Source organism: Ahaetulla prasina, chromosome 5, assembly GCF_028640845.1.
Source record: "Ahaetulla prasina isolate Xishuangbanna chromosome 5, ASM2864084v1, whole genome shotgun sequence".
Classification (NCBI taxonomy): domain Eukaryota; kingdom Metazoa; phylum Chordata; class Lepidosauria; order Squamata; family Colubridae; genus Ahaetulla; species Ahaetulla prasina.
In genome coordinates, this window is record NC_080543.1 from 50,098,617 (window position 1) to 50,125,657 (window position 27,041).

The 27,041-nt window shown below is 37.6% G+C and overlaps 1 protein-coding gene across 6 annotated transcripts in view; it reads left to right on the top strand.

The window, feature by feature from the left end:
- Nucleotides 1-547: 547 nt before the first annotated feature.
- Nucleotides 548-27,041, top strand: part of USP25 (ubiquitin specific peptidase 25) — a 69,203-nt gene continuing 42,709 nt past the window's right edge. For 3 of the 6 annotated variants that reach the window (XM_058184884.1, XM_058184887.1, XM_058184888.1), the window contains exons 1-5: nucleotides 548-794; nucleotides 20,438-20,515; nucleotides 21,216-21,360; nucleotides 22,299-22,422; nucleotides 24,140-24,302. In XM_058184884.1, coding sequence (XP_058040867.1) covers nucleotides 750-794; nucleotides 20,438-20,515; nucleotides 21,216-21,360; nucleotides 22,299-22,422; nucleotides 24,140-24,302 — 555 coding nt within the window. In that variant the 5' untranslated portion in view covers nucleotides 548-749. The remainder of the gene's footprint in view (nucleotides 795-20,437; nucleotides 20,516-21,215; nucleotides 21,361-22,298; nucleotides 22,423-24,139; nucleotides 24,303-27,041) is intronic. The other 3 variants (XM_058184889.1, XM_058184885.1, XM_058184890.1) reach the window with 2 other exon arrangements.

The window sequence follows — 27,041 nt, forward strand, 5'->3', positions numbered from 1 at the left end:
AGGAAGTTTGTTGTTATCTGGAAATTCGGCTAAAGAGTTAACTATCATTTCCTTATTTTTTTTAAAAAAAGTGGACACGCCCTTACAATAAAAGAACTTGAAGAGGGATGAGAAGAGCGAGCCGATAATCGGGCCAAGTAAAAAGAATGGGAAATGGAAATTATCACTGCATTTAGTATCAGGAAGAAAAAAGGAGGGGGGGTGGATATGATAACCTTCTACAAGCTAAGCACTGAGGGATGCTATTTATCAAATAAATAAAATTTCCCAATATATCTGTTTAAAAGGAAACTGCTCATCACCTCTTACGCTATCCATTCAGGCAGTGCTACTTTTACATAAAGTTTCAATTATTCATTTTCCGAGTAGAGCTGTGTACAGGACCGCACTCCAAGACGTAATGAAGAGAAACAACGGCGAGATGGGAGGAGCCGAAACTCCCATTGCAGGGCCGGCCAGGTTTGGTTGAGGCCGCGACGCCGTGGGCGCGCCTTCCGCTCAGCAGGCGTAGGGCCGGCCCGAAAGCTCGCCGCTCTTCCCCGGGGTTGTTGCTGCTTGTTTGGGCGGCGCGTCACGTCACGGCTGCGTTGACTCAGCGGCGGCCTCCTAACCCTCCTCCTTTTCCTCCTGGGTCCGCTCAGGCCTGGCGCTCGCTCTAGTTCTCTCAGCCTTCCCTCGCCAGCGTCCCTTCTTCTTCGTCCTAGTCGTCACTCCCTTAGGCCGGCAGGGAGGGAAGCTGGGAAAGGGCCATGACCGTGGAGCAGAATGTGCTGCAGCAGAGCAACTCCCAGAAGGTAAGGGAAGGAGGAAAACGACAGGGCGGAGAAACCCCCGCCCCCGTTTCGTTCAGGCCGCCGTCGCCGCGGTCCCTTTAGCTGCGCTGGGGCCTCGCATTCTGGAGCCTCCACCGAGGCGGGTCTGCGAACCCTCCCTTTTTTTTTCTTCTTCCTCCGTGACCTTTGCGTATGGAGGGGAAGTTGTGGTGGAATTGGCTTGTTTTTTCCGACCTGGTTAGCGAAGGGGAAGGTAGTTGTGGCTTTTGGATAAACAGCTTTGGGCAGATTTCCCTTCAATAGTGGTTATTTCTTTTCTTCCTTTTCTTCCTTACCCTTTGGGTGCTGTAAAGCTCTTCTAGTCCCTCATTAGTTTCGTTTCCCCATTACCACCTTGCCTTGTCATAAGCGCCTAAAGGGGTCTGCCAGTGCATTGACTCGTTAAGCATTTCTGGCCCACCTTTTTGCTCGCTATGTCATCTCCTGCCTCCAAAGTGACAGTTTCTAAACAGAAGAATTGAGAAGTTCATCCGCGTTCTTCATTAGTTCTTGTATCCTGAGAACATCCCTCCTGCAAAGTTCTGTAATACTTACAGACGCCTGGTAAACATTGACAGAGAGATCTATTTAAAGTTTGGGCTCTGAAAGGGACCAGTAATGTGTTATGTTGAGAGAAGATTGTATTAAAACAATGATATTTTTTTCTGTTTATTTCTTAACTGGAGGACCAAATGGTTAGATGAAAATGGGTTAGACTCAGGATTCTAATTAGACATTTGCTAAAAGTGCAGAGTTTAAGATGAGGCTTGTTAAGTAGTAACGAATGGCCTAGTTAATAAAGGGAGAGCAGGTTTGAGGTAATGGTTAAAGCACCAAGCCAGAAAGCAGGAGACAGTTCTAGTTCTGTCTTGGGCGTGAAACTGGCTGGATGACCTTGGACCAATCACTTTGGAGGCAATGGTAAACCACTTCTGAGAAATTGCCAAAAAAACTGCAGGGAGTTGTCCAATCTTCAAGAATCTGACACGATTGAATAGAAGAAAAAATACCTGTTTCATTTTGGTGGGTTCTGTTAGTGTGTTTATAAACAGGATCCAAAGGTATTGAAAACAAAATTTTCTCTTTCCATGTTCAAGAATAACTCTTTGTGATTGACAAGAATTTGTGGATTTAAATAAAGGTAAAGGCCTATCTTTGCATGTTATTTTTCAGAGATGTGGGACAGCTTATATAGCTTGGTTTCTACTTATAATTTCATATAAAATTCTTGTGAAGTAGATCAGGTTGAGAAAAAGCGGCTCTCCCTAGCTAACTGCAGTTGAACATAGATTTGAATCTAACCTTATTAAAACTTGGTAATTCTGTGCTTTACTGTTCTTAATATAATAGAAAATAATGCATTGTACTATGTATGTATGGTTAGAAAGCTATCAGGATTTAGATTTGTTGGGCAGTGGTGGCGCAGTGGTTAGAATGCAGCATTGCAGGCTAATTCTGCTGACTGCCAGCAGTTCAATTCTGAGCAACTCAAAGTTGACTCAGCGCCTATCCTTCCAAGGTTGGTAAAATTAGGACCCAGATTGTTGGGGGCAATATGCTGACTCTGTAAACTGCTTAGAGAGTGCTGCAAAGCACTAAGGAAGTCTAAGTCCTATTTCTATAAGGACAGATTGTTATAATCATATATGATCATTTGGTAATGGTATGAATCTCTATAAGTTGGAACTTGGTTGAGCCATTATATATTATAGTGATCAATAAAATGGATACTATTTTTTGAAGTAATGTGAAAAATATAGGGAAGTTCATGATCCAGTTTGCTTTATAAACAGTATTCCTACACTATACATTATTCTACTAACAGTGCATTTCCCTTATATTTACCTCTGTCACAATTCTGTATGCCCTTTATCCTTAATTCTAAAAATTGCACATAAAAGTAAAATGTTTACATTGAAAGAACACAAGTTTAGAAATATATTTTTCAAAAAATTAATAATTTGATCAAAATCTTGTATATTGTTCACAATTATTCTAGGTAGAATAATTAGGATAAATTCATTATCCATTTTTGGTTCTTTTGCATCAGTGATTATATCACATAGGACCTGATTATCAGTTACAGCTATCTAATATCTCACTGTAATCTACTGGTGCAGGCTTCATTGTTTAGCATTGAATGAAATTCTGTATCTGGAAGAAAGTTGAAAGGCAGCTGCAAAATTTTACAATCTCTTCCCTAAGCATGAGGAAAGGCTTAGGTGTAAATCATCTTGAAAAAGGAGTGGTAGCTCTGATCCCATTGGAAGGATACAACTTGGATGGTATCTATTCCTCTCTGCCCCACCCTCCAATTTTTGCTTCCCAATGTTATACAGGTAATCCTCTACTTATGACCACAATTGAGCCCAAAATTTCTGTTGTTAAGTGAGATACTGTATATGTTAAATGAGTTTTGCCCCAGTTTAGGACCTTTCTTGCCACAGTTGTTAAATGAATCACTACAATTGATAAGTTAGTAATCCAATTGTTATGTGAATCTAGCTTCCCCATTGACTTTGCTTTTCAAAAGGTTGCAAAAGGTGTTCCCACATGACCTTGGGACACAACAATGGTCATAAGTATGAACCAGTTGCCAAGCATCTGAACTTTGATCACATGACCGTGGGCATGCTACAAAGGTGGTAACTGTGAAAGATGGTCATAAGTCACTGTTTTCAGTGCCATTGTAACTTTGAAAAGTCACTAAATGAACTGTTGTAAATCAAGGACTACCTGTATAGCAGTGGGCAACTGCTGTATGTCCATATTTGGTGTTTCAAGTCATGGAGCTCTGCTTCTCCTTGCTAACAAATCTCTGCCTTTACTCATGCCCATAAGGCAGAGAGGTGTACTGTCCTTGCAGTGAGATATACGTAGTAAAACCAGGGAGAAGTTTTAATGTTTCTTCCCATGCATGTTTAAATGAAACATGCAGTCCACACACAACAGAAGTGCAGTTGGCACACATCAGAAGCTCGGTGTGATCTTGATATCTCTTTTGATAATAGAGTAGATTAACATATAGTTAGCAAAAAGTTTCCGTAATTATATTGGCCCACAAAATTGAAAGTGCTTTTTTCATCCACACACAGAACATCTAAAAGAATAGGAATAGCAGCTATCATCACTGTACCACGGTCAGGAGTCAATAGGTACCTAAGTATTGGGATAGTGCCTTGTTGCTGTATAGTTCTACAGGTACATATTGGTGGGACTGCAGAAATTAACACTGTATTCTTAACAGTGCCATCCCATCTGTTTCTTTCCAAGTGGTAGTAATAGATCCATTAATGGCAGCTCAGACTTAAAAAATTCAGAAGGCCTCAAAATCTTGGAAAAGGTAGTCAGGGATTTCTTAGCATTATAAATGTTTAATGGTTGAGATGGCAGTTTGTTTTTCCCTGGAAAATCTATTTGGATTAGGGGCTTTTAGCTGGACATCTCCTCTCCCCCCAAACATTTGGAAAACTAAAGGAGACTCATATACTCATCCTGAAAATTGTCAGCAATCATTCATCTCTCCATTGGATGTGTGCAAGGTAGAACCTCGTCTGTTGATGCCTTTGGACTGCCTCATGAATTAACCGTAGACTCTCAATGAGCCTTATTCTCTAAGCATTTGGCTCATATACTCCAACCACAGCATCCACATCTGTTTCCTCTTCCATTTCAGAAATTGTAGCCAGCACATTGGTGCTGGTATTGAGAGCTAGGATCATTGTAAGTGGCATTTCTCTACTGTATGGTACTATTTTTTTTGCAGATGCTTTTATGTCACAAGCTAGAAGTACTGTAGCATGAATTAAGAATTGTGTGGCCAAGCATATCACACTCCACACAAAAGAGAAGATGTGGAAGCCTAGCTGTTTTATCTTGTGCCAGGGTGGATAAAAATGAATGACTTTTTTTTTATAATTTACATTTATATCCCGCCCTTCTCCGAAGATTCAGGCGGCTTACAGTGTGTTTATTTATTTTTTAAAAAAATAAATAAAAAAATCAGATTATTTTTATTTAAATCAGATTTTTTTGATTTTATCAAATTTATTGTAATAAAATACTTTTGGAATAAAAATCTTATCTAAAGATAATTTTCTATTTTAAGATATATTAATAATTTAGTTTATTCAGCATGAAATAGAGCTCAGTAATGTAGCATGAGGCTGTATATTCTGCAGTATTGGGACTGTTGGTGAGTCAACAGTGGGTCAAAGGAACTGCTGCAGGACAGTTGCTCTTTAAAAATTATGATTTAAATTGAGTTGATTTAAATCAAGCCTTTTTACTAGTGATTTAAATTGTGATTTAATTCGAGTTGATTTAAATCAAATCCAGCCTGTCTTGTGTGTAATTCTCCTAGTAAATTAATTGCCACCCACTCACTACTGCATGTTGTTATGGTGGTGATAAGGGTGGATTTGATTTAAATCAAGTCGATTAAACACAACGCACGGAGGCCAAAAACACAACACACAGAGGCCAAAAATGCGAACCATGGAGACGGTGATGTGCTGTGGTGATCCCCGCAGCCTGGAACAGGACTAAAACAGTGTGTGGAGGCCAAAAATGTGACGCGTGGAGGCTGAAAACTGCTGATAGGTGGGGGCCGGTGGGTGGGCGGGGCTACATTCAATGTATAAGACGCACCCAAATTTTCACCCTCTTTTTTGAGAAGGGAGGGAAAGTGTGTCTTATAAATCAAAAAAATCCGATTTAAATTTTTAAAAAAATCTGATTTTAAAAAAACAACATTGATTTTTATCCACCCTGGCGGTGATGTATTGACTTTTCTTAATGCCTACTGCACATTCCCCCCATAGTTTCCCTTGGGGGAATGGGAATATGTATGCATGCATGTATGCGTGTGTGCATAGTGTATTTGTGTGTGTGTGTGTGTATACATACACATACACGTAATCATTCTCAACACGTATATTTCCATCTCCATAGCATAATGTTTTAAGAGTTTCCACTATTCTCATACTACAGGTCTGCTGCTACTTCCTTATATATAGCATTGCTAACCATAATGCTGAAGACATATGCACAAAGTCCTGCATGTGTGTTGTGATAGAGCATATGAAAGAAACTTTGAGTTTCCAAGTTAGTTGTCTTCTCAGTCTCCCAGTAGTTCATCTAATATCAGCAAGTGCTCCAGTTGTAAGAGGGGATGCGTTAGTGTTATCAGTGGTTGGTAATTTAGAAGCATCAACTATCTACCATACTGAATGTTGCACCCACAGCAAACTTGGGCACCTCATCTGATTTCTGATAATTGTGATTTGCTTACAGTGGCATTGCTCAGGCTCATTCAATAACTATTCCATCATCTGTGCATAACATGCACTGAATGTAGAAGAGAGGATGATTGGAAAATTAGCACAATTATGTATTCATAGGATGAGCAACATAGCATGTCCTTGGTTGATCTTCAGAAAGTCCTCAGCCATTTCAAGATGAAACAACTGATGATCACTGCTTCCTCACCTAAATGGAGATTTGTAATGTCCTTTCTGCCTCTGGTGATTTCATTAAGCAGTATAGTAATGATCTTGTAACCTATTTGCTCAACACTTTCTGGCTTTGCACTTATAGGAACAGTGAGTAAGGCAAAGGAAAAGAAGGTGCATTCAGTTGTAGTTGTTAAGTAGAGCACGGAGGTGGGGAGGACTAGGCCAAAGAGAAGACCCAGACCTTTACCGCATCCCAAAGGCTTGGATTCTTTTCCAACCTTATTGGGGAAAATGATTGTAAGAATAATGGCATTCACTAGCAATTTCATCAGATTTGAGGTTTCTCCAGTAGATGGTAAATTTCTAATTAATTCAGAAGGCTGGTCTTTTCTTCTGTCAACTTGTACCGGCACTATTACAAGAATATTTTCTTTCCCAGAATGGAGTTATTGTTTTAATGTTTTGTTGTTGTACCCAACTTGTTTCTAATGTTGAAATTTTCCCAGTATAATCAAGAAACAGACATCTTTCTCTTATTATGTTAGAATCAACTGATTCTGACTTTTGAACTTCTTAAAAATAAAAGATTGGTTTGATTAGAATTAAACTAGAAGCTTCTTATTTTTCTCCATCTTTGCTCTTGTATCATTAGATTTCCTTTATGACAAATTCTTATGGATATATTCTGCCTCAGCCAGAGTATAGAAAATTATTATCTTCTTTTGCAAAATACACAGTTTTGCACTACTTTTATTAAGAAGGGAGTATGGCAATTTGCATCTTTTCAGTTGACTTTCACAATTTCGTGACGTGAAGCTGTTCTGATGCGGATCACTGAGGACCAATAGAAAAAGACAATTCATCATCATCGTCCCACTATCTGTATCAACAGTGACCCTTCTTAGAAGTTATTATTTTTTTTGTCCTACTGTAGTTTTCATTATATAACCTTCCGAAAGTTTATACTTTCTATTGCTCTATGATTGTTACTATTGCTGGGAAACAACAGATAATTTTGTTTGGCTTCCGGGTGGCGCCATCTTTCTCGCTGGGTGCCAATTTATGGCACTCCGCATTGAATACCGTAAAAGCCGGATTTAACAACTGATCCCGGCTTCATTTCTCTCTCTGGTTGAAAGAGAGAGACAGAGCAAGGGGGAGGAATTGGGTAGATTCCCCTAGAGGCTTTGTTTTTGTAATACAAAGTCTTGAACGGTGAATCCCCTTATTTACCCCTCCCCCACCTCCAGTATTCTCTGCGCTCCTGAAAAAGCAGGAAAAGAGGAAGATGTCCACTTCTGCTAGCAATTGATTTTTTTTGTGGATACGAAAAGCAGGCGGAACAAATGTGAGGAGCAATTATTGGTTTGCAAGTATTTTTGATTTTCTGACTTCCTCCCCTTCAGTTTCGTTTTAGAGAAACTGAAAGCAGAGCGATACATCAAAGGGAGCTTTGCTGTTGAATCGAAACTCAATGGAGATTTTATCTTATTGTGTTTGACTGTGGACTGTTGGATTATATTACGCTGTTTAAGTACGTTACAAGGATTCTCAGCAGGAATTTTGTTATGGAGGTTCTTTCAGAAGAATGGGTTCGGACGTTATACAGGACTACACAGAAAGAATGTATTTAATTATTCAAAATACAAATTGATAAAAAATGGGGACGTTTTGGATGAGAGTTTGGAGCAAATTAACCAGTGCAATTATTCGGAAAATGGAATGGAGGATATACAAATAAAAGTGGATAAATATGAAGATTTGATCGTGAAGAAACAAGGTGATCTAAAGAAGTTTTCTTTAAATAGTTTGGATGAGCTGCCTGAATTTGTGCTACAGGAGATTGTCCCTCAAATGGAAAAGACTCACAAGCTTAATGTTTCCCAAGAGTTCTCTTTTTGGACTGATGGAATATACGGCAGTAATTTTTGGATTTCTGGACATAAGGAATTACTAGGAAATATTGTGATTGACTTTTTAAAAGGAGCAACGAAGGAAAGACAGAGATTAATGCACCAAAAAAAATGGCAAGAGACATTATTTTTGAAACAAGGTTTTTTTAAAATATTAATAGACAAAAATATTTGTGTCCCCGAAAGAATTATATGGTTATATGGTTATAGAAGCTATAAGGAGATATTCTCTGAATTGGATTGGATTTTTACGTTTTAGCTGGTTTTAAAATATTTTAGGATTAATTTGTTCTACTGATTTATATATTTTATTATGTTAGAATCAACTGATTCTGACTTTTGAACTTCTTAAAAATAAAAGATTGGTTTGATTAGAATTAAACTAGAAGCTTCTTATTTTTCTCCATCTTTGCTCTTGTATCATTAGATTTTCTTTATGACAAATTCTTATGGATATATTCTGCCTCAGCCAGAGTATAGAAAATTATTATCTTCTTTTGCAAAATACACAGTTTTGCACTACTTTTATTAAGAAGGGAGTATGGCAATTTGCATCTTTTCAGTTGACTTTCACAATTTCGTGACGTGAAGCTGTTCTGATGCGGATCACTGAGGACCAATAGAAAAAGACAATTCATCATCATCGTCCCACTATCTGTATCAACAGTGACCCTTCTTAGAAGTTATTATTTTTTTTGTCCTACTGTAGTTTTCATTATATAACCTTCCGAAAGTTTATACTTTTTATTGCTCTATGATTGTTACTATTGCTGGGAAACAACAGATAATTTTGTTTGGCTTCCGGGTGGCGCCATCTTTCTCGCTGGGTGCCAATTTATGGCACTCCGCATTGAATACCGTAAAAGCCGGATTTAACAACTGATCCCGGCTTCATTTCTCTCTCTGGTTGAAAGAGAGAGACAGAGCAAGGGGGAGGAATTGGGTAGATTCCCCTAGAGGCTTTGTTTTTGTAATACAAAGTCTTGAACGGTGAATCCCCTTATTTACCCCTCCCCCACCTCCAGTATTCTCTGCGCTCCTGAAAAAGCAGGAAAAGAGGAAGATGTCCACTTCTGCTAGCAATTGATTTTTTTTGTGGATACGAAAAGCAGGCGGAACAAATGTGAGGAGCAATTATTGGTTTGCAAGTATTTTTGATTTTCTGACTTCCTCCCCCCCTTCAGTTTCGTTTTAGAGAAACTGAAAGCAGAGCGATACATCAAAGGGAGCTTTGCTGTTGAATCGAAACTGAATGGAGATTTTATCTTATTGTGTTTGACTGTGGACTGTTGGATTATATTACGCTGTTTAAGTACGTTACAAGGATTCTCAGCAGGAATTTTGTTATGGAGGTTCTTTCAGAAGAATGGCTTCCGAACGTTATACAGGACTACACAGAAAGAATGTATTTAATTATTCAAAAATACAAATTGATAAAAAATGGGGACGTTTTGGATGAGAGTTTGGAGCAAATTAACCAGTGCAATTATTCGGAAAATGGAATGGAGGATATACAAATAAAAGTGGATAAATATGAAGATTTGATCGTGAAGAAACAAGGTGATCTAAAGAAGTTTTCTTTAAATAGTTTGGATGAGCTGCCTGAATTTGTGCTACAGGAGATTGTCCCTCAAATGGAAAAGACTCACAAGCTTAATGTTTCCCAAGAGTTCTCTTTTTGGACTGATGGAATATACGGCAGTAATTTTTGGATTTCTGGACATAAGGAATTACTAGGAAATATTGTGATTGACTTTTTAAAAGGAGCAACGAAGGAAAGACAGAGATTAATGCACCAAAAAAAATGGCAAGAGACATTATTTTTGAAACAAGGTTTTTTTAAAATATTAATAGACAAAAATATTTGTGTCCCCGAAAGAATTATATGGTTATATGGTTATAGAAGCTATAAGGGAGATATTCTCTGAATTGGATTGGATTTTTACGTTTTAGCTGGTTTTAAAATATTTTAGGATTAATTTGTTCTACTGATTTATATATTTTATTATTGTTTATTGTTAATTTTTGAAGGATTTGGTTATGTAAGGAGGAAGTCAGAGCTAGAGAGGAGAATTGGTATAATAGTTTTGGGAAAAAATTTTTTTAGCATATGTTTGTTTTATTTTAACTATACCTTGTGTTTGTTCCGGGAAGCCAGGGGGGGAGGGGGAGGGGGTTTGTGAAGGGAAAGGGGTTGGGGGGAAAGGGGGGAAAAATTTTTGTAAAACTTTTTGAATTAAAAAAAAACAGATAATTTTGTTTGTACTTTTACAGAATAAAGACGTCTTTGAGTTTGTATTTACAAGTAAAAACATTAAATTTGCAATGCTGTGAGTACTGTCTTGTGCATGAAAAATATTTTGTTCTTTTTTAAAACATTATTTCAAAAGGAAAAAAGGAAGAAAAATATCTATTCAAATCTTTGATAATCCCCCCCCCTTTCTTTATTTTATTAGTTTCTTTGTGTTGGCATCATATACTAGCATACAGGGTGAATAAAATCTATAATTTAAAAATAAATTTTAAAAAGTTTCTAATTTTTAAATTTGAAGTGGATCTTTTTATTTAAATTGGATTTTTTAAATTAAACTTATTTTAATAAAATGCTTTTGGAATAAAAATCTTATCTAAAGATAGTTTTCTATTTAAGATTCATTAATAATTTAGTTTATTCAGCATGAAATAGAGCTCAGTTATGTAGCATGAGGCTGTATATTCTGCAATATTGGGACTGTCGATGAGTCAACAGCGGGTCAGAGGAAGAGCTGCTCCAGGAACAGAGATGATAGTTGCTTTTTAAAAATTATGATTTAAATCAAGCCTTTTTACTAGTGATTTAAATTGTGATTTAAATCGAGTTGATTTAAATCAAATCCACCCTGCTAGCGTATAATTTGTATTTTAATATCAGGATTTCTGGCTTAAAGTGACATAAATATAGCTATTATCCTGAAGAGCTAAGTTTGATAATATCAAAAGATTCATTTAGTCTTTTGTTCCCATCGAGGTCCATAAGATAGCAATTTTATGTAAAGTTTCCAGGGGTCTTAGTGCACTTATAGAGTAGTGGTGCCAAAAAAAGGGATTTTAGATTTGTTAGGCCCTGGGGCACTTTTGGAAATGCCAATTGTAAACATATTCCTCACCCTGTTAAAGACCTCGGAGTTTTCATATCAAATGATCTAAATGCCAAAGCCCACTGCAACTTCATCGCAAAAAAGGCTTTAAGAGTTGTAAATTTAATCTTGTGTAGCTTCTTCTCCAGAAAAATTACACTACTAACCAGAACACATAAAGCATTTGCTAGACCAATTCTTGAATACAGCTCGCCTGTCTGGAATTCACACCTCATTTCGGACATTAATACAATTGAGTGTGTCCAGAAATATTTTACAAGAAGAGTTCTCCACTCCTCTGATTACAACAAAATACCTTATGCCACCTGACTTGAAATCCTGGGTTTAGAAAATTTAGAACTCCGCCGCCTTCGACATGACCTGAGTTTAACTCATAGAATCATCTGTTACAATGTCCTTCCTGTGGAAAACTACTTCAGCTTCAATTATAACAATACACGAGCACACAATAGATTTAAGCTTAATGTGAACCGTTCCAATCTTGCATGCAGAAAATATAACTTCAATAACAGAGTTGTTAATGCCTGGAATGCACTACCTGACTCTGTGGTCTCTTCCCAAAATCCCCAAAGCTTTAATCAAAGACTATCTACTCACCCCATTCCTAAGAGGACTGTAAGGGGCGTGCACCAACGTGCCTACCTTTCCTGTCCTAATGTTCCCTTTGATTGTATCCAATTGGTATAGTTATTCCATGCTTATGCTTATATATATGCTTATATATCGTATAGATATTTCATGCTTACGCTTATATATACTGTTGTGACAAATAAAATAAATAAATAAATAAATAAAATATCAGATGGGTTCCGCTTAACTCATAACGGAACTAGGCTATAATGGCATAAGATAAAACACTTTTAAAGAGATCTTGCTGGGAAATCTGCCAGATATGGACAGTATCCATTTCAGAAATAAGTATGTGTTTTAGAAAATATTATTAGGGCTAGGGCCATTGTTGAAAGTAGATTAATAGGTGTGTATAACTGAAGGCAAAATGTTTATTTCAACAGTTGCAAAATAAGAAGGTACACAATTTTTAATGCCAGCTCCTGATGTGTCTGAGCTAAGATGAGACAGCCTAAATGAGTAAATTAGGGTGCAAATCAGAATATAGATAAGGTTTGTCAAAACTCTGGTGAAATGAAGAGAATTGGTGGGATACAGTCATTCCTAGATACGAATTTGATACAAGTAGTCCTTGACTTACAATCACAGTGGGATCAGAATTTTGGTCACTAAGCAAAGTAATAGTTAAGCAAATCATCCCATAACCCGACCTGGTTTTGCAACCATTTTTAGCACAATCTTGAAGTGAACCATCGTGGTCATTAAGCATGTCATTAAATCATCATGTGGTTGTTAAGTGAATCTGGCTTTCCCAATTGACTTTGTCAGTTGGAAGCCCGCTGGGACATTGCAAATCATAAACATATAACCAGAAAATCCTTCAACTTTAATATATGCAAGCCTGTTGCCAAGTGCCCAAATTGTAATCATGTGATGTGTCAGTCATAACTTTGTCATTTTTTCTGAGGCCATTATAACTTTGAATCAGTATTAAACAGATGGTGATAAATTGAGGATGATTTATACAAAAAAACAAGGATTTTTCATCAGAAATAAGGCAGGGTGAACAATTAATTTTCTCAAGGGATCACATGAGAAACTGGGACTGTTGTAGAGGCCAAACCAGTTGGGCTATGAAGTTGAGTTGGCAAGCATGCAAACACATGCTTATATTTTAAAAAAGTAGTTGCCTTCAAAATAAAAGCAATGCATTGCATTCATGGCATGCACTTATTTACATTTGATTTATCATTTCTGATTGATCTTAGGCAGAAGTTATAAGTACAAATATATTTTAATGTGTCTCTGCAAAGTTAGATTGTTCTTTCAGTAATGCAACCTGTGTAATTATCAAAACCATAAAACATGTTCATATTTTTGTTTTTTATGCAAAAAGTTAATAAGAGGCTTCCACTCACCAACAAATATAATGTCCTTTCTATAATAAAAGAAGTTGATTATCAATTTCAGCAAAATCTGTCAACTTCGCTAACCATTCTTCTATGGTGGGTAGTCTTGAATCTTTTCAGCTCTGCCTGTAGAAATCTCACAACAGTAATCATATATTGAAATAATCTTCCGGGGTTCCCCCCACAATTATTTATCCACTAATAAAAGGAAAATCCCAGCTTCAATTTAATACTGATCTTTAAAATCTTCTATATCAAACTATATATTTGAATGCAATTTTTAAGGTTTTTTTTTAAATATATCCACTCTTAACCACATATTTTCCCATCTGTCTGTCTGTCTGTCTCTGTCAATTTTTAACTCACTTTATCCTACATTGTGTAGTCTGTTCTTCTATTTCAAATTTCGAAATAGTTTGTACAGTTTAGCAAATACATGTTCATCATTAGGATCTCAGACATCTTAGATGCCTGGTTCATGACTTGAGTCTTCTTTCTTTCTTTCTTTCTTTCTTTCTTTCTTTCTTTCTTTCTTTCTTTCTTTCTTTCTTTCTTTCTTTCTTTCTTTCTTTCTTTCTTCTTTTTGTGGATTGTAACATAGCAGAAAATCTCTCAATAGAGGGTAGTTTAGATATATATTATAAATGTTTAAATAGAATGCTTTAGCTCTCCCAGGTTTTGTAGTCCATCCTATACTCATGTATTGTCCAAAAAGTTCACAAGCTCCAAAAAGCTTGGACTCATGCTGATTAGTCCAAGGTCAGCGTTCTTTGTTGCCCCTCACATGGATTTTCTCTGGTATCCAGTTTCTTACAGTTGTATATGAGAAAGTAAAAGTGGGTATATGAAGGCAATACTTCTTTCCCTCTCTGGATTTTCAGCAAGTGGTTTTCAACCGTAGCTGTTAAGTAGGGGCTAGATGGGCCACTTATGGTTATGACAATGGAGACAGTCTTGTGTTTCTATCTTTGTTCTGCTATGCTTCATGCAGTTCAGAATGAATGAATAATGTTAGTATCCACTGATTCGCTTTTGGCAACCTTTGTGGGAAAGTTTGTTTGATGTTTCATATTACACAGGGAGCACACAGTTACCAAGTTAGCAAAGTCTTGAGGGATTCTGGAAAATGAAACTCTTTATGATATCTTTATACTGGGTTGACATTTTAATAGGTAGTCTTACTACCTATTTAAACTATCTATTTGGCTATGCTTAATATTCCATGTTTATAAATCAGTGTTGAGCTAATGTAAACAAGAATTAGTCATAACAAGTTGGATTTTTTAAATCAGTTCATAAAGTTTGATTTTAAGTGAGGAAAATGAGAACATGTAGCGTATGATAAATAGTGCAACACTTTCTATCTATATAAATATATATTTAATGGAAATAACTAAAGAATTAATAATTGTGAATAAGGCAGAAGATGTAGTTTATATCGTTAGATAAACAGAGCAGATGACAGAAAATATCTGATAGTTGTTAAGCAAATGAAGATGAACTAATTTTGTTGGTTGCATCTATAAAGAATTCCAAAGGGATTTTCAAAAGCATCTTGCGAGAAAGGTAAAGGGAAATTACACAATTGCCTTCTTTGAGTGATTTGAGACCCATATTCTATAGATTCTGGTTAAAATATAAATATAATATTTATTTCCTAATATAGGTAATCCTCACTTAACAGCATCATGTGACAATCCTCAAATGTTAAGTGAATCACTTGTGGTTATATAAACAGAATACCATTTGACCATTACTTGCAACTTACCACCAGATTCCCTATTGACTTTGTCAGGATATGATGGTACAATGTTTCAATCAATTTCAGGATGAAAAACTCATCAATGAGGAGGAGGAGTATAATTTATTAACCTTGTATGATATCAGTTTCTCAAGGACTCTAGAAGGACCCGAGGAAGAAATCTCTGCCCCTCCCACTTTCCTTTCCAACCCAGCCTTCCAAGGGGACCCGAGAGGAAGAAATCTCTGCCCCTCCCACTTTCCCTTTCCAACCCAGCCTTCCAAGGGGACCTTTGAGGAGAAATCTCTGCCCCTCCCACTTTCCCTTTCCAAGGCAGCCTTCCAAGAGGACCTCTCGAAAAGAGCGAAAGCTTTCTCCTGGTCGCTTTACCACCACCATACCCTCCACGCCGCCATCCTAGGCTGGGTTAGAAACAAGGAGGGGAAGTTCAAGGACCACATCGATGGCACGAGCTCAGATTGCCGGCTGGGGATGATGGGCGCTGCAGTGCGATCTCGGGAGAGACTAGGGGAAGAAAGAATGACTGTTTCCCACACCCTAGGATTGGGGAAAACATTGACCCCCTTAGTTGCGGGAGAAGGGTTGCGCTCAAAGCGGTCGCCCATCCATCAATCCATCCTTCCTTCCTTCCTTCCTTCCATCCTTTTTTTTTTCCCAGCGAGCGGTGCGTGTGTGACATGCAAGCAAGGCGTCTCACGGGCATGTGAACTGGGTATGTCTAGTTTAGGGGTGACATGATAGGAACATTCCAATATCTCAGGGCTGCCACAAAGAAGGGGGAATCAAACTATTCTCCAAAGCACCTGAGGGCAGGACAAGAAGCATGGGTGGAAACTAATCAAGGAGAGAAGCAACCTAGAACTAAGGAGAAATTTCCTGACAGTTAGAACAATTAACCAGTGGAACAACTTGCCTCCAGAAGTTGTGAATGCTCTAACACTGGAAGTTTTTAAGAAGATATTGGATAAGCATTTGAAGTGGTATAAGGTTTCCTGCGTAAGCAGGGGTTAGACTAGAAGACCTCCAAGGTCCCTTCCAACTCTATTATTCTGTTTTTTTGTTCTGTTTTCTTTCTAATCTATCTATCTATCTATCTATCTATCTATCTATCTATCTATCTATCTATCTATCTAATTAGCTAGCTAGCTAGCTATCATTATCTCGCTTCAAAAGACAAAACTTAAACACGAAGTTGTAGCTGAATAGCCCTACATAATTTAGCTTTTTCCAAGCTGGTGATTTCCAAAGGCTTTGAAATGCGACTTTCCTCATCCTCTGCCAGGATAAGCTGATGTGCTCAGAAGGCTGGGAATGGTGGCATTTCCCTACATTTCTTGTGGGCAGAAGGTGGACCCCTATGTTTCCTTGAAAACACCTCCCAATATTTATTAGAGTGACTTCTCTCCCCAGAAGAAAGGTGCGAGCGCTGTTTAACAATCCCGTCAGCTAAATCCTATCGAGTCAAAGGGGCCAGTCAATGGGGCTAGGATGAATTCTGGGTCACCAGGGACCCTTTTTTTGTGCCCGTTCCCCAACCAGGGCGGGCCAAGCAGCCGCTCTTTAGCGGCTCTGGAATGGATGTTGAGGTAACCCAAGAGGCAGCCTCTTTTCAACTCCCCGCCTTTTTAAACGCGTCCTGCCGGGCGGCGACAGGACGCTGGACACCAAAAGCGGCGCCTGCTCTTCTCCGCTTTTATTTTATTTTAGTATTCAATCGGCAGCAGAGGCTCGAGCCTTCTGGGGCGCCGGGAAAAGGAGCCGAGGAGCTGCAGCAACGTTGCAAGAGAGCCGAAAAGAGGGGTGGGGGGGGGGAGAGAAGCAAAAAAGAAGAAGAAGCAGCAAGCTTTCCAGCCGACTTCGGTGTGGCGCGAGAATCCGATCCACCGCCTCCTTCCCCCGGCCGACAGGGCTGAACTGCCGCGCTGCACCACCACTTCCCAAAACAGATTTCCAGACTTGGAAGCAGCCCGCCACGAAAGGAGGAGGAGGAGGAGGAGGAGGAGGAAGCGAAGGCGAGCGCCGGCTGCTCCTGCTGCTGTTTCGCGCTCTCCGCCCCCTTCCAGCGCCTTGACGCAGAGCGAGAGAGAGCAGAGAAAGGAACCGCGCCGTCCGACCGGCTGTGTGTGTGTTTGTGGTGGGGGTCTCGTCCCAGCCACCCACCCACTCGCTCCCTTTCCCTCTTGGAGCGTGGGCTGATCTTAGAAGCCGCGCTGTCTCCGTCCTCTTCCTCCACGCTCGCTCCTCTTGCCGCCCCTCAACCCCCATCCCCACCCTCTCCAGCGTGAAGGTCACCTCCTCCTCTTCCAGGCGGCGGCGGCGGCGGCCCCGAGCGGAGGGCCCCAGCCGGCAGCTCCGCTTCCCTCCCACCTTCCTCCTTGCTAAAGGGCCAAAGTCGGCTCCCCCGCCCCGCCGCGGGGACCCGAGCCAAGCGGTCGCAGTCAGCGAGCGGTGGCGACATGCGGCGCCACTCCGCTTTCACCGTTCGGCTGGACTGCGACCGCTTGGCTCGGTCCGCAGTAACTCCCGCCAGGCTGTGCCGCCAAGAAACCATTTAAAAGCCCAACTTGAAGCACGGAGGAGAAGAAAGAAAGCCCTGGTGGGGCTTTTAAATGGTTTCTTGGCGGCACAGCCTGGCGGAGTTACTGCGGACCCGAGCAAGCGGTCCCAGTCCAGCCGAACGGTGAAAGCGAGCGCGCCGCATGTCACTTTCACCGTTCGGCTGGACTGCGACCGCTTGGCTCGGGTCGCAGTAACTCCGCCAGGCTGTGCCGCCAAGAAACCATTTAAAAGCCCAACTTCTGAAGCACGGAGGAGAAGAGAAAGCCCTGGCGGGCTTTTAAATGGTTTCTTCGCGGCACAGCCTGGCGGAGTTACTGCGGACCCGAGCAAGCGGTCCCAGTCAGCGAGCGGTGAAAGCGGAGCGGCGCCGCATGTCGCTTTCACCGCTCGCTGGACTGCGATCGCTTGGCTCGGTCCGCAGTAACTCCGCCAGGCTGTGCCGCCAAGAAACCATTTAAAAGCCCAACTTCTGAAGCACGGAGGAGAAGAAAGAAAGCCCTGGTGGGGCTTTTAAATGGTTTCTTCGCGCACAGCCTGGCGGAGTTACTGCGGACCCGAGCAAGCGGTCCCAGTCCAGCCGAACGGTGAAAGCGAGCGCGCCGGCATGTCGCTTTCACCGTTCGGCTGGACTGCGACCGGCTTGGCTCGGTCCGCAGTAACTCCCGCCAGGCTGTGCCAAGAAACCATTTAAAAGCCCAACTTCTGAAGCACGGAGGAGAAGAAAGCTGGCGGGCTTTTAAATGGTTTCTTCGCGCACAGCCTGGCGGAGTTACTGCGGACCCGAGCAAGCGGTCCCAGTCCAGCCGAACGGTGAAAGCGGAGCGGCGCCGCATGTCGCTTTCACCGCTCGCTGGACTGCGACCGCTTGGCTCAGGTCCGCGGCGAACTGCTCAGCCTTGGGCAAATCCCGCCGGACGATCTCGCCGCCTCTTTGGCGTCTCCTGTGCGGGGTTCCCGAAGTACATCAAGACGTAGACTCGAGTATAAGCCGAGGGGGCGCTTTTCAGCACAAAAAACGTGCTAAAAAACTCGGCTTATACTCGAGTATATACGGTAATTTTGTTGGTTGCATCTATAAAGAATTCCAAAGGGATTTTCAAAAGCATCTTGCGAGAAAGGTAAAGGGAAATTACACAATTGCCTTCTTTGAGTGATTTGAGACCCATATTCTATAGATTCTGGTTAAAATATAAATATAATATTTATTTCCTAATATAGGTAATCCTCACTTAACAGCATCATGTGACAATCCTCAAATGTTAAGTGAATCACTTGTGGTTATATAAACAGAATACCATTTGACCATTACTTGCAACTTACCACCAGATTCCCTATTGACTTTGTCAGGAACCGGGCTATGATGGTTGCAAATGATAATACATGATTCTCAGGACACTGCAACCATCGTAAATGCAGGCCAGTTGCATGCTGTTTGCCAACCGCCCAAATTGTGATCATGTGACTATAGAGATGCCCAGGCTATCGGAAATTCAGGGATCAATCAAAAACCCACTTTTCAAATGTCACTTTAAGGCTGAATGGCTTTTAAACAGGGTAATCATTAACTGAGGACTACTTTATTAAATTCAGTTACATATCCATAAGATTTATACAAAATAAAACTTATTTCAAATAGTGTTATTTGCCATACTTTATTTCGTACATCAGAAACTCTTTTTGCTCATTCTATTTTAATAGTTTAATGCAGATAGAAATTCAAATATAGGTATATGCTACCCTAACAAAAGTTGTATTTTTGGGGGGGGGAATGGCCTATAAATTTTAAACCAAAACAAAATAAAAGGTTTCCTGGAACCAGTCAAGTTGTTTTGTGATACTTTATGGCTCCTTGGCAGCTTCAATTTATTTTTAGCTTGCTGATGATTTAGGAATTTGGAAAGGCAATTTTAAAACTTCAAATTTGTTTTTTTTTTAATTTTGAAAGTATATATACCTACTATGTATGGTGTGGAAGTTTGTATATCTATAATGACAATCTTAGTAGTTTGTTTATCATGGGTATGTTGTCTGGAGATAATGTTCTGGGCTGCAGAAACAGGGATAGAATCAAGATCACGTGAAGTGTTAATACCACTTTATAATGCCTTGGTAAGGCCACACTTGGAATATTTTTGGTTGCCAGTTTTGGTTGCCATGATATACAAAAGATGTTGAGACTCTAGAAACAGTGCAGAGAAGAGCAACAAAGATGATTAGGGGACTGGAGGCTAAAACCTATGAAGAACAGTTGCAGGAACTGGGTATGTCTAGTTTAATAAAAAGAAGGAGTAGGGGAGATATGATAGCTGTGTTCCAAAATCTCAGAGGTTGCCACAAAGAAGAGGGAGTCAAACTATTCTCCAAAGCTCCTGAGGGTAGAACAAGAAGCATTGGGTGGAAACTAATCAAGGAGAGAAGCAACTTAGAACTAAGGAGAAATTTCCTGACAGTTAGAACAATTAATAAGTGGAACAACTTGCCTGCAGAAGTTGTGAATGCTCCAGCACTGGAAATTTTAAAGAAAATGTTGGATAACCATTTGTCTGAAATGGTGTAGGGTTTCCTGCCTGGGCAGGGGGTTGGACTAGAAGACCTCCAAGATCCCTTCCAACTTTGTTATTATTATTATTATAATGGAATTTGTAGTAGCTACTCTAAATTTAAGTTTCCTATTCTCCATTTTAAAATTGTACACATTGATACTGTTACACACATTTCTTTAAAGAGGAGGAAAAAAATCTAGTGTTTCCCACAAACTTTTTTGTTTGTTTGTTTACTTTAATTTGTCTTCTATGCTGATCAACTCTTTAATTCTTCAGCACCAGCAGACGTTTCTGAATCAGCTGAGAGAAATCACAGGTATCAATGACACCCAAGTACTGCAGCAAGCCTTGAAGGTAGTGATTTTGAAAGATAACTATATTTAGATCTATAAATTGAAATTTTTAAAGTATGTTTTAAGTAGCAGAACTTAATACAAATACAATTCAATACAAAATTGTAAGGTTGATTTGAATGGCCTGCAAATAGGCTGAAACTGTAGGTGAACTGGGGAAATTGTGACTGGTCCACAATCGTTATTGAACATCCAGAGCTGAGCATGGACTAGAAACAGGATTTTCCCACTCCTAATTAAGCAGCTTAACCTTAAACTTTATACATTTGGGTTTAAATATAGATATATTGGTGTTTGTAGTTATGATTTTTCTATATGCTTACCTGATCATTTATTCAAATTCATGTTGAAAACTGAAGTTACAAAACTGATTTCAAAATTCTTGCAAATGTTTTATTTAGGAAACATGTATACAATGGGCAGCATCTGATTCAGCCATTGAATAGTTTCATTTGCCACTGCAGAATGCAACTATATTAAATCAGTGGATTTGGATTAAAGTTCAGCTTTTATTGCATTCTGTTTTAAAGTTGCTTATCATCTTTCACATTATTAATTAATATGTTATTTTTAAATTGATTAGGTTTCTAATAATAAAATTATATTCATGACAATATGTAAAATTTAAATGTATCTGGACTTGATGTTAGAAGCTGTTCTGTAAAATGGCGTTCTGATAATTCTTTCTTATGTATTTAAAGGATAGCAATGGGAACCTAGAATTAGCAGTAGCCCTCCTAACTGCAAAGAATGCCAAGATTCCTCAGCAAGAAGAAACAACATACTATCAAACAGCACTTCCTGGTAATGACAGATATATAAGTGTAGGAAGCCAAGCAGATACAAGTACGTGCTTTTTTCTCATCATATAACTAACTACATAACTGAAAAAACTAGAAAAACCTGTCACCATCTCTATTTCTACTGTATATTAATAAACTTTTTATATCTCCGGATTTCATATTTGATAAGATTGTCTGCTTTATTTAATAATGATTTTTTTTAAATGCAAGAAATTCCTAGGTTAGACAAAGTTTGTGATGGCAGTTGCTCTAAAGCTGATATCTCCTTCTTTCTCTCCCCCTCCCTCTCTCCCTCTCCCTCTCCCTCTCTCTCATAGTAAGAAAAGAGCTGTTTCTCTATTTCTGGGTTTATTTGAGATCCAGTTGTTCTCACAGTTTCCCAGATTTTTGAGAGCATCCAGCATGATCTGTTTAGAACTTTAAAATTCTTCATGATAAATGGGTTAAACATACTAGACCAGTATAATAGCCATGAGAAGGGCGGTATAAAAATCAAATAAATAAATAAATAAATGAGGAAACTGCTTGATGAAAATTTATTTGATGACATGGTGGGCTGAAATGTCCTGTTCATAGTTGTTTATGTAATCTTTTTGTTCTTCTTGTAGTCTTTCTTCTATTTCACATTGCTTTACTATAGACATCCTAGCTAGAAATATTTATTGCTGTTTATTTATTGATTTAAAGTTACACTATTTCAGTTTCAAAGTGACAAAGATCTATGGCTTAATGTAGATGAGAGTTTTCATGAGTTAGCAAATTTATGCCAGTAAAGAGGTAAAAAGTACAATAGCTAATGAAATTTTAGTTGATTGTTCAAATATAAGTAATAACTCAAGTTATGCAAATGAATGATAGTATAGTGCTACGAATAAGTAAAAAGTTGAGGGAATAAAATTAAATTCAAACTAGTTGTTGATAATTGCTAATAAAGTCATTTTATGCATTTTTAATACTGAGGAACATAGATTTGCTTTCCAGATGTAATTGATCTCACAGGGGATGACAAAGATGATCTACAGAGAGCTATTGCCCTCAGTTTAGAGGAATCGAACAGGACATTCAGGGAGACTGGGATAACAGATGAGGAACAGGCCATTAGTAGGTAAGTAAATAATGTACATAAAGAGAAGGGCATTTCTTTTCTTTTCATTTTTATTTTTTTCTACCAGGCATAAATTATATGTATCTGCTTTTTGGTCTTTTTAAAACTTACTTTATTGCATTCTAATCTAAGTTCTGAAAATTCTAAAACTTATTCTTTAATATTTTTTGAAGTAAACTCAACTGTACTGGCATTAAAGCCACTGGTTATTCTACCTTGTTATTGATTTTCTAAAATCCTTATTTACTTACTTTAATGTGGAAGTTTATAGATTTATGCTTTCTGAAATAGTTTATTGTTTGACATCACATACTGCACTAAGTTTGTGCAGTACATAGATATCACAGTTCATGTCCTTAAGTTTTCCCTAAGTCAAATATAACAATCCATATTGTGGCTCACAATGATACAATAATATTCAAGATAAATGAAAGGGAAAAAGATTTGGAAAGTTTATTTTGTAGATATAAGAGGTTCTTCTGTAATGTGAAGAACATATGCCAAGATAGGCACGTTTCTGCTAGTTTATTTTTAAAAATTTAAAAATTACAGCAGGTCATATGGCAAAATTCCACTTATTCTTCCTTAGGAATATGCAAAATATACCAATCTCGGAATGAATTATCCTGCTGAAATCTAATTCCTTTTCCATCCAGAATATGACTTAGTTCCCCTGAACTATCCAATTCTTGGATTGATTTGGCAGTTTCTAGAAATAAATCTTCTTAAAATGGGACTGGTATTACATAGCCAGCAATCATTCTTACTCAAAATAATCCTGTTTCGCCTAGAACCATATATCTAGTACATGTACTGTATCTCGTTTGAAAAATTTACTTCCAGAAATTGCTGTACCTTCCACTTAGAAGGACATGGTCCAGAGAGAGAGGGAGAAAAAAATCGTTCTTCCAAACAACAATTCTTCAGCGTTCTTCAGAAAAATACAGTCAACAAATTTTGCATACTTTTTGTAATTTTATGCATTAGTACAGTGAAATAGAAAATAATTATTAGGGGAAAGTTTATATTATAAAATGATAATTTAATATTCTGAATGATTTTCCACTGTGATCTGTACATATAGTGATATTTAACAGTTTGTGAACACTTTGAATTTTCAATATTTCTGCATAAATATGATCTAAAACGTTTTGTTCATTTATTTATTAAGCAAGTTATTCTAAGATACATAAATGATAATAGTTATATAATAGAACACATTGTGCTTATAACAAGTATTTGTGCCATAATACTTGTTTTGAAATTGTTTTTCCTGCAGCATGACCACACCTCCTAAAACTGCTGTTTTGAGAATTAGGTGTGGCTTTGCCTCTTTCTAAAGTGAGCTGCTCAACAATGCTTTGCTATAGCTTATACAGTACAGTAGTCTGATCCATGGCTTGACAGTAGGAAAAATGACACATCGTTATATTTCAGAACACCAGATTTGATTTTGGGATCTTTTTATTTATATTTATGTAGTAAAAGCCTTGCTTAATATAACTCGCAATGGTCTAATATGGGTAATTATTAAATAACCTATTGCTTAAAATAATTTATAATTTAGATTATGTAGTGTAAGAAAAAAAATCAGAGTCTGATAGTACCTTTCTGACTAATAAATGTTATTAAAAGGCATAAGGATGATGAAGATTTGTGAAAATGTATATTCAAATTGTTAGACTATTTCTTCTAATTATTTCATTTATTTTTTAAGAGTTTTAGAAGCCAGCATAGCAGAAAACAAAGCAAGTCTGAAAAGAACACATCCAGAAGTCTGGAGTGATTCTCCAAATCCATATGATAGAAAACGTCAAGATATTTGTCCAGTAGGATTAAAAAATGTTGGTAACACATGCTGGTTCAGTGCCGTTATACAGGTAATTATTAATTTTATTAAGCTGTTGAGTTTATTATAATAAAAAGACAATTGCTTGAAATGCACAAAGAAATTAATGATATGGATAAATTAATATAAAAAGTCCCTGGCAAGTTATTTTCTGTATACCTATTTTTATTTTTTAAGATCCTGAAATACTGTGTCATTAAATCAAAATTATTTGATAAATGAGTCAGTACATTCTAATTAGCAAGATGCATGTTATTGGATAAAGGCTCAGACCAGAAACTATGTTAAAACTCTGCTTCAATAATCAATTTAGAATTTATATGCATAATTGTCATGCTAAACTACACAACTCTGATGCCATAGCCAGTTGTTTAGGACATGTATCAAAGCTTTTGGTGTTTGAGAATGAACAATGATATAACTGGTAATAATAACTTTGATATCTCCTATTTTTGAGCTCTAGGCTACTTGAATACTATCAGTCAAGTGAAATTCTAAGAAACATACCTATAATAGTATCATGGATTATAATTTTTGTAAGGTTTTTTTTTAAAGGCTTAATATATAACACATATTTAATATGTAATTCATTGTAAAATAAGAAACATAACTTGCATAATTACAACTACAGATAGTCCTCAACCTACAACAGTTCATTTAGTGACTGTTCAAAGTTACAACAGCACTAAAAAAGCGATTTATGCCTGTTTTTCACATTTACAACCATTGTAGCATCCCTGTGATCACATGATCAAAATTCAGATGCTTGGCAACTGACTCATATTTATGATGGTTGCAGTGTCCCGGGGCCATGTAATTTACCTTTTGCAGCCTTCTGATAAGCAGAGTCAATGGGGAAACCAGAATCACTTGATAACCTTGTTACTAACTGAACAACAAGTAGAAACTGAAGTTTTAAAATATACTAATATTTCACTTATACCAAATTTTATAGCAGCTACTGTCCAGCACCATATGGTAAAAATCGATTCTTGAAAAAATATATTAATATTGTAATTTTGTGGTAATAATAAATATAGGTTTGTTTCTTCTTTTTTATTTGCCTAGCTTAGTGGGCTAATGTTTCAGCTAACTATCTTAATTTACTTCATATGTGATAAATTTGGACATTGCCTACTACAGTATTTATTTAACCACAGGATTGATAGGCTCCTTAGGTTGCATCAACAGTGTGACAATATTTAATGTTTTCATCAGGGGTCTCTTGAAATCTGATATGGGGTCATCAATGTGTAATGTTGATAGGGGTCATCAATGTGTAACATTATCTTTATTAGTCAGTGACTTGCGATGTGGAAAAGTACTAAAATTAAAACCAAAACGAACATATTCCACATATATAGATTTCCCTTAGTATATGTGGCTTCATGGAATATTAGTTGCATTGGTATGTGCTTTCATAAATCATGTTCTTTGTTTTTCATCATTGTAATATGAGCCAAAGATTTATTTTTATTCAACACTATGTTCATGTGTGCCAGATAACTAGTTACTTTCAACGTGCTGTTATACCATGTGGCAGGACAAATCTCTGAAACTGTATACTCCTACAGAATTCTATGTGATTCTGTGTAAATTTTATAGATAAGTAAAGCTTACGTTAGGTATCTATATCTAATTTTGCCATATATTTATATGTAAGCAGTACTTGTTTAAATATCTCCTTAAGATTTTTTCAAAGATTATATTAAAATCTGTGTTAAATTCTCCTCTTTGTACAGTCTCTAACTATATTTTTATCCTTCACAATTATGCAAGCAACAATAATGACTCCACTTTTTTGATAATAGAGTGAAAATGGGGAAAAAGTCAAGAAGCTGAGACTGAATGTTAATAGATAACATTCAGTTTCAGCTTCTTGACTTTTTCCCCATTTTCACTCCTTTTCTTTTTTTACACTTAATGTAGGAAAATGTTGTAAAGAATATTTTTAAAAGGACCCGAACATGTTTTTGGTATACATCGATTGGCAGTTAAACGTGCTAATATGTCATATGTCCTTTTTCAATACTTCTGCCACTTTGGTTTTTATTTGTTAAGTATCTAGAGAACATATTTTTTTAGTAAGCAACTGTATATGCAATCTTATTGAAAATATTACAGTGACAAAAATGGATTCCTAATTTGTTATGCCCAGGATCTTTTAACAGGCCAATGCTTATTTGATTGATATGAATAAAATAATTAAATGAATTATTTTCATGTATATGGATATCAGTTTATTTGGATTCTATATGTATAGATATGTAAGGTTCTGTATGTATAGGTAAAGGTATAAATTAGCATAATAGATTTTGTTTCGTGGTCCTCCTGAATCCACTCATTTATTTCTTTTCTTACTAAAGAAAGCAGGAAAAGCAGAACCATGGATAATCCATATTTTCTTGTTGCTTGTTTTTTCCCCTGAAATACAAGCTGTAACTTTCATGTAGGCTCCAGTTAGCACATAAAATGTTGGAAGCCACAGTCAGCATTACGTTAGAACAGTAGAAGCAATAAGTATTATTTTATATTTAAAGTGGCTTTTAATACCTTTGTCACTCATTCTAGTGCATTTTTGTATGATCAGAGTTTATTAGATCTTGCTCACATAAAAATACAGATTTGTAAGTATGTCTCCCAAAGCCCCCCAAAATGGAGTTTGCTTCCAAGTCATAATATACCAATTAGTGAATTGCTAGTCATAATTATTCTTTGTTAGTTTAAATTTTTAATATTTTTACAGAAAAAGTATCATATGGATTACAAC